Consider the following 13,452-nt stretch of genomic DNA (forward strand, 5'->3'; position numbering starts at 1 on the left):
TAAAATTCAAATTACAATTGCCAAATTCAATCCAAAAAACACCCTATGTATCCTTATCCAACAACGCAAAAAATTCCGCACTCGCAGAGCCCCGCCTTCCCACCTGAATCCATCATCTACCCTGAGCACGGAAACATGCTGGGGAAAGTGCTGGATGTAGGAGCTGATGGGGTAGCCGTTATAACAATCCACAACCCACCTCTCAATCTGCTATCCGTTGACGGTATCCTCTGCTCTGATTGACTTTTTTTTTTCTTTTGGTTGCGGAAAATTCACGACTGCTGCCTCCCGTAGGCTCAGTTCACCGTTATGATCTTTACCCTATTTATGTCGACGCGTTTTATTACCACTCAGACATATTATGAATGGTGTTTTGCATTCTCACTCACGTCTCATGGAGCTAAGGCGGATATTGCGAAGGATCTATCTGATACTTACTGTTAGGGTGTGTTTGTTTGGGAGTGGATTTTGAGTTGGAATTTGAATAGTAAAAGGGTTTATGGGGATTTTTAGCTCCCGGCATATTAGTGAAATTTGCTCTCTAACTGATAGCGGATTTTACTTTATTTACTATTTATTATTATTTTAGATACCATTGCCAAGTCAGTATTTGGTGTTCTTGGTGGAAAAATGCGTAATTTCCTTGATATGTGATTGTTTGTGAGTTCTATTGTGATTAACAATGAAGAGGTGACTGCACAAATTAATTGTTTTTCTCCTTGGGCTGTGAGTGGGATAGGAGCCCGAGCACTGCTAATTTTGGACTCGGAATAGGATAGGAACCTTATAAGCTCATGCTTCTCCTGGGGTTGTGAATAGGGTAGGAACCTGATAAGACGAGTTGTTTTGAAGATGTGGGTTTCAATATGGAACTTGAAATCTGGACAGACCAAACAAGCCTGACTGAATTTTCTTGCTAGTTTCCAGTTAACATGCCATAAACTAACAATAATTTTTCGTTAACTGAGTGGGACAATATTATTCTATTTCCCCCTCATGTGAATCTAATAATCTCTCTCTGCATGTACCATGTCATTTCCTAGTGATGGTGAGCTTAAAAGAGAATATTGAAATAGCCCTATTCAGAGATGATGTGAAAGCCATTGTAATTACTGGTAAAACTTAAGATTCTCTAATTTATGATGTTGGACAATGATGCCATTGTGAGTCTAATGCACCTGTCAACCAAACAGGTTTAAAAGGAAAGTTTTCTGCAGGATTTGATGTAACGGCCTTTGGTGGTGTTCAAGAGATAAAATGTGAGTTCTCTAATATGTGTATCATCTTGGCTAAGAAATCTGATGATTTTACAATATTGTAAACACGATAAGTCTGCAACAGCAAAAAGGGAGCTTGGGTTTATGTCAATTCAGTTTCTTACAGACACTTTGGAAGGTATTTCCTCACGGTGGTTTCTACTCTGTTGGAAGACCTTTTGCTATTCCCTTATTCACTGTTACTTTGTTCATTGCAGCTGCGAGAAAGCCTTTTGTAGCTGCTATTGAGGGGCCTGCTTTTGGTGGGGGATTGGAGATTGCCCTTGTACCTATCCTGATTTGATTCTGTAGCTTTGTATTATTACTTCTCTATTTTAAGAATGATTTTATCCGGGTGCTATTATCTTTGTTCTTGGTGGTTTTTATTCTTTTTCAGGCATGCCACGCTCGCATATCAACACCCTCTGCGCAATTAGGCCTTACTGAGCTTCAGTACGGAATTCTTCCTGGACTTGGAGGTACTGCATTGTTTAATAACTTGCCATAATTGATCTAATATTTTGCCATAATTGATCCTGATTTTGCATTTAAGGTGATCTTAAAATATTATAGATATAATATTCTTGAGTCATACATATAAAAATTTAGCTGATGTTAAAAATACTTGCTTAGTTTAGTATTTACCTGTCACTGTATCTTCTTTAGCCTATATTGGGATAAGCTGATCTAAGTAGGGTGTGTTTGTTTGGAGGATTGGATTTAAATTCAACTATTCATCCAATTTTTCCCCCCAAAAATATCAAATCAAACACCTATTTTTCATTTTTTATATTATACTAAAAATCAATTTTACATTCAAAATATCACATCAACACCTATTTATATCACATCATACAACTATTCAAATTCAAAATTTTTACTATTCAAATCCCAATCCAAAATCCAAACCCCCAAACAAACACACCCGTAATAAATGTTTTATATCTGGCCATATGTCCAGTTTCTTTTAGGCCAATGGCTGTTGGATATATTAGAAATGATTGTTGATTGAGTTCAGTGATTCACATACAAGCTTATCAATTACTGAATGGGAGGATGAGAGGTTATAGTTGATGGAAGTTCACATTGACAGTGTGCTTGTGAGTCCTGTTCATGAAAGGCCTTGATAAAGGGAGAAGAAAAGTGAAGATTGATAATATCAATTTGAATAAACTAGGAAAGATAAGGGACACCACAACAGTTAACTACAAATTTTGTTTTAATAGATCCCCTTATATGCTTGTTGAAACAAAGAAGTTGAATTTTAGCTCAAATTTACCTAGTCACGTGTTGACAGTTCATGTGATCTTATCCTTTAGTATTGATATTAGCATGCTCTTTGCTTCAGGGACGCAAAGACTTCCACGGCTTGTGGGCCTTCCTACAGCCCTTGAAATGATTTTGGTGTGTGACCCTTGTGTTTTGCCCTCTTTCAATTATTGTTATGGATATCATAATGTTGTCCTCTGTAAAATCAGATGTCAAAGCGAGTTAATGGGAAGGAGGCTCAAAGTTTGTCCCTTGTGGATGCCTTAGCTCCCGGAGACAAACTTCTTGAAGTGGCTCAGCAATGGGCTTTGGATATTGTAGAGGGTAGAAGACCGTGGGTAGTCAGTCTCTATAAAACTGACAAATTAATACCGCTGGAAGAAGCTAGGCATATGCTAAATTCAGCACGATTTGAAATTCAGAAACAAAATCCACATGTAATGCACCCACTAGTATGTATTGATGTCATTGAAGAGGGCATTATTTCAGACCCTCGAAATGCACTATGGAAGGTATGTAGTGTCACTCTTTTTCCCTGGCAATGAAGTGCGCAGAATGCTGTATTATATAATTGGCCTTCTGCTGTCAGGAAGTAGAAGCTCTCCAGGAACTCCGACAATCTAGTACATGCAGGAGCCTTATCCATGTATTTTTTGCTCAACGTCAAATTATGAAGGTTATGCCCTGAAAACTTTTCTTAAACTCAATCTTTGTTAAGAATTTAATATTGATGTACATAAGTGTTAAGCAAGTGATGACATTACTTTTAGCATCATAGCAGACCATATCTCATGCAGTTATGAAACTGATAAACAGAATTCACTAACCTCAGTGTTCTAAAGTATCTTAAGAATAAAGTGAGGCTACATGCATTAGCTCTAAATCGAGACCACAATATATTATCCTTGTTTCTGAGCTTGTTGGCAGCAAGCACGTAGTTTTCTATGTAAATGAAGGAATCCAGAAATTTAATGCCTACGTTCATCTTCTTCCCACTATTGTAGAGTAGATATACTGAAGATGACAAGTGAGTCATCATCTTCTTGCATCATCTGGTACTGGGTTTCAGGTGCCTGGAGTTCCTAAGAAGAATTTGCTTCCAAGAAAAATAGTCAATGTTGCTGTTATCGGCGGTGGATTGATGAGCTCTGAAATAGCGACAATGTTAGTTCTAAGCCATTACCAAGTTATACTGAAAGAGAGGAACAAGGAAAATATGTTAGATGATATAAACAGAATCAAAAGTAAGGCTGAATCATTATTTCTGAAGTAATCTCTGTGAAAGGATTCATATTTTTGATTTACTGTCTTTCTATGCCAGGAAATTTGTCAAATTATGTCAAGAATGGGAAGGCAACTCAAGAGGACCTTGAGAGAGCTGTTGTTCTATTAAAAGGTGTTCTTGATTATGACAACTTTGAAGAAGTTGATTTAGTTATAGAGGTACTCCACACATAGAATTCAGCTCACCATTTAGCTTATTTTTATGTTATTTTGTTTCTTCTTATTTGAACAGGTAACTTTCTCATATTCTGTGCAAATGTTGTATAGGCAAGTAGAGTGATGATACTTGCCGTAAACCTAGATTCAAAATAATTATCTTTTGGGGTTTGTCTGGCTTTACTATGTTGAAGTTGGTTCGCAATGTCTCAATTATATCAGAGCTAAGTGGAGATTATCACATAACCTTGTAGAAGTTTTTTCAAGTAATTTAACTTAAAATGGAAAGGTCATTTGTCAAGGAGTTCTCACTGACATTTGTACCTTTTCTGTATCCACTGTGAAAATTTTATAAATATGGTCAATGTGTTCTAAAATAGTTTCTGAACTTTCCCTGATACTCTTCTGGTGATCTATAATTTGGCAGGTTGGATCTGAGGATTTGTCACTGAAGGAAGGAATTTTTTCTGATCTTGAGAAGTTCTGTAATCCACACTGCATTTTTGCCAGTGATAGCTCAACTTTCAGTTCAATACTGATTGGAGAAAGAACCAAATCCCTAGGTCGTCTAGCTCAAATCAACTTTTTCTGGTAATATAAGGAGGCATTGAAGAAATTTATTTTCACTGCACGAGTTTGTTTTGAATTCTTCCTCACACTTTGGGTGCAGCCTGTCTCCTCTCATGCCTCTTATGGAATTAAACTATATGGAAAATACATCACCACAAGTAATTGCTGATCTGATTGATTTTGGAAGAAAATTGAGGAAAACTCCTGTTGTAGTTAGTCACTGCAAGAGAAATGCAGTGAACAGAGTACTTGTTACATATTTGCATGCAGCAATACTACTTACAGAAGGAGGTGTAGATTTTTACCAAATTGATCGGGCTCTTGAAAGCTTTGGAATGAAGATGGGTCCATTTAGGTATGATTTAATATCACGAACTGAATAGATGTGTGCTAATATCCTGCATTGATATTTCAATCTTTAACTTATGGAGCATCAACATCTCTAGATTTTAAAAAGAAAATGCAAACAAGTGTATAACTTTCTTTCTAATGTAAATTTAAACAATGTTATGCTGTATTTGGAAATCTGGGTCTAGTAATAGATGCTGAGCAGCTTCTAGATTTGTAACTTATCTAATCCACATCTACGGCCAATGAATTTCCTGCAGATTAATTGATGTGGTTGGATTTCATGCTTTTGCCTTTACTAGTCAAAATATTGTTGAAGGTCTTCCAGACAGATCCTACAAACCTAAACTGATACAATTCTTACTGCAGAATGGCCATGACGGTAACTTGTTAACCTTATTTACTTCTTTGTATGTGTGAGATCAATCTTATTTAACTCAACTTCGGTGGTTATGTCAGGTGAATGTAATGGTAAGGGTTTTTACAAATATGACAACTGTAGTAACTGTATACCAGATCCTGAATTACGGAAAAAAACAGGCAATTCAAGGTTGAATATGTTGAATGCGACTATTGACTGCAAGGTCTCTCTCTCTCTCTCTCTGTACGCACATGTGTGTATGCTGGAGTACATCTGTGTAGTAGCCCATTATATATGTTTGTGTAGGCACCAATTAGGGACAACTTTATCTGTTGCTTGTGTTTTTAGCTTTCATATAAGCAAACATTACTATAAAGCTTGGTCTATTAATGGTCTCTACTGCCAGTAGTCATGCATGCACCGATTGATGGTGTACAATGCCCCATCCTGATGATTTTAGTATAGAGATGGTCTGGCCTGAAAACTGTGCTCTCATTTGGCTTTCGCTTTGGAGCGTGTAAGCCATTCGTAAACTAACAGTAATTATTTGACCTGTACATGGTTCAAGGAACAATCAAGAGCAGAATTCATGCATTTTACTCTTTGTATGTGTGAAAGAGCATAAAGAATGCGAACAAGGGAACTGCCATTTGTTTATTCTTGTTCTCTCATGCCCACATGTTCTCCCACAATGGGCTGTTAGCACCTTGTGCGTGTGTGTGTGTTTTTCCCTGCCATTTTGGTGGCACCATCAATTACTGAGCTCCGTGGGGATCAATCAACAACAGTCCGCATGAGTGACTCGTTTGGGTTGAATGTTGAGAAAACTAGCTTCTTTTCCATTTGCTTCCCCTACTTCTCTGACAATATTTTGTATGTTTATATTTACACATTGGACTGGTGCAGCTAAGAGACCTGTCTGATAGCGAGATGGTTGAGATGATCCTATTTCCTGCAATAAATGAAGCGTGCCAAATAATTTCAGAGGGCATCATAACCAGATCATCTGATCTAGATGTTGCATCTATATTGGGAATGGGATTTCCAGCTTTCAGGTTTGCAAATTCTCCTCTTTTCATTTCTTATTTTTATCTTTTTAACTGATCAGATTCTCTCTCACCTGCATCACCTGAACCAGGGGAGGAATCATGTACTGGTCTGATTCATTTTGTTCTAGTTATATACATTCAAAGTTGGAGGGCTGGTCGATCGAATATGGGGATTTTTTTAAGCCTTACAATTCTTTAGCTGAGCGATCTTCGAAGAAGATATCATTGGTGAGTAGATATACCATAACTTATAAGCTAGGTTGAGCGAACCTGCTCCTTTCTGACAATTCAACACTATAATTATAAAATCTTAGTATAGTTACCACCTGGCAACATTATTTTATTTGTTGCCCTTGATAAAATCTGAAAATTTTGAATGGCATTGAGAGCATAAGCTGCATTTTAGGCAAATTTGAACGGAGTTTGATAAACTTTTAACAAGTTGATAACTGCTGAAGCTTACCTATGACTATATTGGCTGGTTAATGTGGTCTTTGTGTTGTAACTACATTAATCTCTGCACCCTTCCGCTGAATAATGTTTTGAAGGTCCAAGAAAGAAGGTGGCAGCCGAAGTCCCAGATGTAACCATGATTGAATACATAGGGGTCAGTCCAGAAGACTCCATCATGTAGAGAGCAGCTGAAGTTCAATACTAGCTCCTTGCTTGCCTGTATGTCTCTCAGCTTTGAGCATTCCAAATATTATGCAAAGTGCATATGTAACTTCCATTTTTAGTTGACACGTATTTGTGTAATCCCAATAACATGCATGCTATATGCTGGCAGAGTAGGCGTAATTAATGTTGTATCCTACTGTTTTAATGTGATAAATTGCCCACACGCTGATTGTTATTTGCTTCGGGACGCTCGGGAGTAGACTATCAGATCCTTCATACAAGGCTGATATGAATATGGATAATATGATGAATATGCAGGTGGAAGGCAAGAATTCTTAGGCGGAGTCGAGAATTCCTGGGACTCAATGAAGTGTGTATGGACATCTAGTCATTAGGCTCCATGACATAGAATTGACAGGCCTTTGAATCCTTAGCGTGTCCAATGAATATGCAATCAATCATTTTCCTTTCCATGTAATGTTTTTCTTTTAGTTCATAAACTTTCACAATTGTCCAATAACCCCAACACTGGAAAAGTTAGATGGTTTCTTGTACCATAACTTGTAAGGAGTGTCTTGTTCCTTTTGTTAGGGACTCAATTTAATAAATAACATGCTGTTATACGGCTTCTCTCCAAAATCCTTTGTTTAACACAACATAGACATCATGAAGTCAACTAGGATGTGGCCGTCTAAGAGCATGTGTAATGAGCTTTTATCTCCGAGCATCTTCTTTTATGTATGTTTGAAGATTAAAAATATTATTCATTTTTGTCCAGATACAAAGTTGTCATTTACTTTTTTTTTTTTCTATTTTTTATTTTAGATAAATTTTTTAATATCAGTATTATAATGAATGGTAATGAATAATATAAAAGTAAACAAATTTATGTAATATAATGTAAATTTAAAAATAATATTTATTATGTTAGATAGTAGTACAATTATTAAATTTAAAAATGATAATTTTGTTTAGAGACAATTTTTTTAATAGGACGTAGATAGTAATTTTTTAATATTAAAATAAAATATTTTATTTATTGAAAATTGATAAAATAAATAAAAAAATAATGATTTTGAATGGCGGCGGTGGCGATTATGTTTAAATTCATCCCGCCCGCGCCATAGTTTGAATTAGTTCCTCTCTCCCCCCCAAAGTTTTCTTATTCAATTACTCCATACTATTCTTAGCTCAACACAATGCAACCCAACCATTCGCAGACATCCAATGAGTCGTACGCACAAACACACTTCCCAGAGTTAAGGGTTTCGATAGTTGAAGAGAAAAGCTCCACGGGCTGGAAACAATACTACGGGATCGAGAAGCGCCTTTGACACAATGGTGAAAGCCCCATTGAGTAAACACCTTGCGATGCAGCTAGACCATGTATCGATGAACTTCGGGGTAGAAGCTGCCGATGACAAGGACTGCATCCTCAGTCAGGAATTCTTCTGGTAGGAGAAGCGCTTAGCCATTTTATTTTTATTATTATGATTAATTTTGTAGCCTGTTTTAATTGACCCTCTGTCCTTTGTAGCACCCCTGATTATATTACTCCAGAGATGCCGGCTATGCCTAGTAATGTTGATTGGCACAAGGTTAGCTTAAGCTTCACGATATGTGAAGGCTTTTTAGTTTATTCCTAATATTAGGTGATGACTGGAACAAATCGTGTTGCAGGATAACATTCAATGCCCGAAGTCCCCGGAGAAAATCCAGACATTTAAGAGCAAGCGGCAAAGACTAGGTATTCTTAATCTTAAACCACTCTCTGTATCCATTTAGTGCTGTGTGTTCGGTGGAATCAAATTGCTGATATTTACAAATCCTTCATCCTGCTGTCATATTTCTAATATCTGTGAGGTTACTTCACGTTCAGAAAGAAATGAACAGATGCATTGCCTTTTCTTCAATAGATTACTCCCTATTGGACTCTCTTATCTAACTCTAGATCTTTGATAACTGGCATCTAGATTGCAATCTTTTCATTTTATTGGTTCCTGACATCCGTGGTCTACTTTATTGTACAAGAAGAGCAGTCGAGAATCTCGAGACTGTAGGACAAGTTTCCAAGTAGCAAGGCTTGTAATCTAGGTTAAAGAAATATATTTGACATCAATAGCATCAAATTTTGATCCTTGTATACATACATACTAATGTATTTATAATGGTATACCTTTTCTTGTAGAGTTATGACACTTCAGATTATTTTAACTTGATTTTGTATTTTTGTGTGTGTGTGTTAGGTTCAACTTGCTTTTTCTTGCCATGAATTGGCATTAAACTTTACTTGCCTCATTCTCTAATTTTCTGTTGCTTTCCATGACCTCCTAGATGTTCACTCAGAAGCATCTCTTGAATCAACTGATTTTGGCTGTTATGCAATGGGGGATGTTTTGAAAGATCGTTTAGAGGCAAATGAAATAAATACAGAAACAGGGGTTCAATTTCAAAGGAGTTGCAGTTATATTTCACAGTCTGCTGTGGCATTACGATGTAGAGTCATGCCTCCTCCTTGTCTTAAGAATCCCTACCTTAGGGGTGCTATTGACTTTGATGTTGATCCTTTGAGTAATCAAAGATCCAAATGTGCAGGTGCAATATGCTTTCCTGCTCTGCTTGGGTTACAACTTTTGTGTTAAACATGGAGTTTAATATGTACTATAGGGGATGAAGAGGATTGCTTCATATTTTTAAATAATAAAAGTATTATGTCTCAGCCTGTGCTTCACATTTTCCTCATAATTTGCTTGCCTGTTTTCTGCAGGTTTCAACGCAGGAATTGGTGGCGATGGACTTTCCCGCTATAGGACCGATTTCCATGAAATAGAGGTGTACAAACTGCTGATATGTAATACTTATTATATATATATTTTCTAAATAATGTTTTCCTTTTCCCAGAAAATTGGTACAGGAAACTTCAATCATGTCTTCAAAGTCCTGAAACGAATTGATGGTTGCATGTACGCTGTGAAACATAGCATCAACAAATTGCATCAGGATACAGAAAGGTAAATAGTGTAATTGTTCAGATTCTTTACTACCTCCTACACTTATTCACTTATTAATTACCAATACAAATGACAGGCGCAAGGCTTTGATGGAAGTTCAAGCTTTGGGAGCTTTGGGTTTCTTGCATCACAATTTACTTGTTACATATTGATTGTAAGTGTTGATTCGAAGAGATGCAAACTAAAAGTCATTTGCTTTTGGCAGGGTATCATGAAAATATAGTTGGCTACTATTCTTCTTGGTTTGAGAATGAGCATCTGTACATCCAACAGGAGCTATGTGAACAAAGCCTATCAGCTAGCAAACTCTCTAAATTATATACAGAGGCGCATGCCTTGGATGCAATGTACCAGGTGAATTTATTTTAATGTTTCAATTGGGTTAGGAACACAAGATGATTACATCATGAGTGCAATTTTACTGTTAAAATGTTATTGCTGTTCCCCTAGTTCCTCAAACGTTTAACCAACTGTTTCAAAAAAAGGATATCATATTAATCTCTTCAATTAAAAGTATTGGTTTCATGATTGAAATGGTGTGTTTGGAGTTGTTGGAGGAGTTTATTTACACATGATATGCCTTCCTTTTTCCAAATGAAACTTCCTTAATTAGTTATTATTTTTATCCAATGAGATTCTTGGTTGTAAAATTTCTCTACTTGGCAGATTGCTAAAGCACTGCAATTTATACATGGGAAAGGGATTGCCCACTTGGATATAAAGCCAGATAATATATATGTAAAAGATGGGATTTACAAACTTGGTGATTTTGGCTGTGCAACCCTAATTGATAAAAGCTTGCCAGTTGAAGAAGGCGATGCACGTTACATGCCCCATGAAATCCTGAATGAGAACTACGACAATCTGGACAAAGTTGATATATTCTCCTTGGGAGCTTCTATCTATGAGCTCGCCAGAGGGTCACCCTTACCTGATTCAGGGTCCCATTTTCTCAATCTCAGGGAAGGAAAATTGCCTCTTCTTCCAGGCCATTCGCTGCAATTCCAGAATTTGATCAAGGTATGTTAGTTTCCATGGGTATGCTAACAGATTGAATGGTCAACATGTTTCATAATAGTTTTCGATTAACTATTGGAAGAATGATTCTGAGACAACAGTCACGTGGTTTCAACTTCAACTTTTGTTCTGTCATTTTAATAAATGGGTACCTTAATCACGAGTTTCAGGTGATGATGGATGCTAATCCTGTTCGGAGACCATCTGCGAAAGAAGTAGTGGAAAATCCAATTTTTTACAGGCACCAGTCCAAGATTTGGAAAAAAGGAATAGAAAGCCAAAAGGAATAACAGGATAAGATTTATTTATTTATTTATTTTGACATGACTGATGGTGGTTGGGGTTCTGTAGTATAGGAGTGGTGGTGTTGTATCTGCTGCTGCCACCGGTAGTAGGGAGGGGATGACTGATGCTGGTATTCACATGTGGTTGGCGATGGGGGTACTGGAAGCAAAAGCCAGTAGTTTCTGCTTTGCTTTCTCTACTCCATTTGGATTTGGATTTGGATTTGTATTTGGATTTGAATTGGATGCATCAAGAGGGAGGGGTGCTTGCTAGGCAGGTATGTCTGTTTTCTCCACTCCACTCCACCGCGAGTTGTTTATTTCCACCTTGAGGGGTGAGTGGAAGTTCGATTCAAATAAGATGCGAAATGAAGAAGCATGACCACCAACCATCCCCTCTCGTACTTTTGTTTGCTGGTCCATATAGATTTGATCTTGACTGTCTGTGGAGAAATAGCAATTCTCTCTCTCTCTCTCTAAATATATATACCCTAAATTATTATTCTCGTAAAGAATGGGTTCAAACTTGTAGGGTTCCAATCATAAAGACCAAACAAAAAAAAAAAAAGAAAAAAAAAAGAAAAAAAAAGAAGAAAGAAGCTCTTAAACTCTAAAAGTATATATATATATTTTCATATTTTGGGTTAATACAAGTATTTAACTTCAAATTGAAATTAGAACTTTTTTGCTTATGTTTTGCAATGTTTATAGAGATTAATTTAAAATAGGATGATGATTGTTGTTGAGATTACCTATTTTTTTCTTTTTATCTTATACAAATCTACTCACGAAGTTTAAGTATTTTATCTGGTGAAAAAAGGAGGAGAATTTGTTATTCATTATGGGAATTGTTTTGCCGCCTTTTCTTTTCCTTCTTTGTGTTTTTTTAGCAAAATTTATTTCTATTATTGTATCGGTCCTAAAAAGAGTAGCAACCTTAGGCTTGTCTTTCTCTGAAAATGGATGATTTATAGGAATAAGCTTTATAGGAAAACATTCTTGTGTATGTGCATTTCTGATTAGGCACACCAAAGATTGACTCTATTATACTCTTGTGTATGTCTGTCTTCTCGCAAGAATGAAACCAGCCAAACAAACATGGTTCCTTCTCAGTTTTGAACCGGTTTTGAATGACGGGTGAACAAAAGAGGCATTTTGGGGAGGACAACTGTGATTAGTGGTTACTCTACTCCATCTCTGGCATCACCGCCGCCACCACCACACCACTAATTATGTTCATAATTAGGCACCCCCGTCGACAAGTGACTTTGCTAGAGTTACTTTAACGTAGAACTGTTAACGAGCCAAATTAAGTTGACCCAAATTTTAAGTGTTCGTAAACAAGGTTTATGTTTGTTCGTTAAGCTTTCGAACTTGTTTGTAGTGTTCGAATTCGATTCGTTAAGATTTTTCTTGTTTGAGCTTGTGTTCGTGTTTGCTTCGTTTAGGCTGAATTAAGTACGTTCAAGTTCACTTGTCTCATTTTTTTTAAATTTATATATAAATTAAACAAAAAATTTAAAATTTGTGGTACCCGAGTTTCTCACTATTCATTGGTCAATATATATTTCATATTTTAGGTGCTCGTAAATTACTTATATGTTAAATTATTTATAATTTGGTATATACGTTACCTGTTTATTAATAATAAAATATTATCATAATAATTTACCTGAGATTCTGGTAGGATACAAATAGGTTGGATTGGATAAATTATTTAAATATTAATGGTGTAAATTAAATATAGATCACTTGAAAATTTTATCGTAATAATTAAATAAAAATAAAATAACTAACTAAATAAATAAAATAATAATTATGAAAATAATAATAATAATAATAATAATAATAATAATAATAATAATAATAAAATCTAAGGCTGTGGTGCGGGGTAATAACCCCCATTTCCACCTTATCCATATCAATTCAATTTCAAAAAGATCAGGGAGAAAGCCAAACACGAAGAAGAAAAGAAAGAAAAAAAATTTATGCCGAATTCGTTAAAAAGTCTAGTTCAGGTATTTCTTTGTGTTCACGAATTATTGCTATTTTTACTAAGTAGAAGAAGTTTTGAGTAGAAATAATTATTTAGTAAATTGAGGTAATATTTGTAATTAATTATTGTTAGATACGATACTGAAATCAAGAAAAGGGCAGTAAGAATTAGGGTTATTGACATTTTTGGCGAATTTCAGGTAAGTAGAAATTCATTTGCAATTACAATGCATA

The 13,452-nt window shown here is 35.9% G+C and overlaps 2 protein-coding genes across 7 annotated transcripts; both read left to right on the forward strand.

Moving 5' to 3' along the window:
• Positions 1-30: 30 nt before the first annotated feature.
• LOC127259360 (glyoxysomal fatty acid beta-oxidation multifunctional protein MFP-a-like) lies at positions 31-8,243 on the forward strand. Of its 5 annotated transcripts, none has more exons than XR_007840490.1 (19): positions 31-223; positions 1,044-1,115; positions 1,194-1,259; positions 1,342-1,395; positions 1,475-1,542; positions 1,654-1,735; positions 2,605-2,660; positions 2,735-3,037; positions 3,115-3,201; positions 3,595-3,769; positions 3,847-3,968; positions 4,393-4,556; positions 4,636-4,890; positions 5,144-5,265; positions 5,343-5,467; positions 6,151-6,299; positions 6,383-6,521; positions 6,842-6,965; positions 8,132-8,243. XR_007840490.1 is itself a non-coding variant. In XM_051286650.1 (18 exons), the coding sequence occupies exons 1-18, from the start codon at positions 46-48 to the stop codon at positions 6,878-6,880; spliced, it is 2,256 nt and encodes a 751-aa protein (XP_051142607.1). In that variant the 5' UTR covers positions 31-45; the 3' UTR covers positions 6,881-7,148. The 5 variants fall into 5 exon arrangements, 2 of the variants coding, with proteins under 2 accessions (XP_051142607.1, XP_051142608.1); XR_007840489.1 differs by lacking the exon at positions 8,132-8,243 and adding an exon at positions 7,230-7,535; XM_051286650.1 differs by lacking the exon at positions 8,132-8,243 and having other exon boundaries at positions 6,842-7,148.
• On the forward strand, positions 8,233-12,620 carry LOC127259361 (wee1-like protein kinase). Of its 2 annotated transcripts, XM_051286652.1 has the most exons (11): positions 8,233-8,365; positions 8,449-8,509; positions 8,592-8,658; positions 9,246-9,506; positions 9,679-9,743; positions 9,813-9,922; positions 9,999-10,039; positions 10,128-10,276; positions 10,589-10,942; positions 11,110-11,501; positions 12,301-12,620. In XM_051286652.1, exons 1-10 carry the CDS (start codon positions 8,250-8,252, stop codon positions 11,227-11,229), a joined length of 1,344 nt encoding a protein of 447 aa, XP_051142609.1. In that variant the 5' UTR covers positions 8,233-8,249; the 3' UTR covers positions 11,230-11,501; positions 12,301-12,620. The 2 variants fall into 2 exon arrangements, with proteins under 2 accessions (XP_051142609.1, XP_051142611.1); XM_051286654.1 differs by lacking the exons at positions 9,246-9,506; positions 12,301-12,620 and having other exon boundaries at positions 11,110-11,255.
• The last annotated feature ends 832 nt before the right edge of the window (positions 12,621-13,452 follow it).

This window comes from Andrographis paniculata, unplaced genomic scaffold, assembly GCF_009805555.1.
Source record: "Andrographis paniculata isolate CXL003 unplaced genomic scaffold, ASM980555v1 Contig60END, whole genome shotgun sequence".
Lineage (NCBI taxonomy): Eukaryota > Viridiplantae > Streptophyta > Magnoliopsida > Lamiales > Acanthaceae > Andrographis > Andrographis paniculata.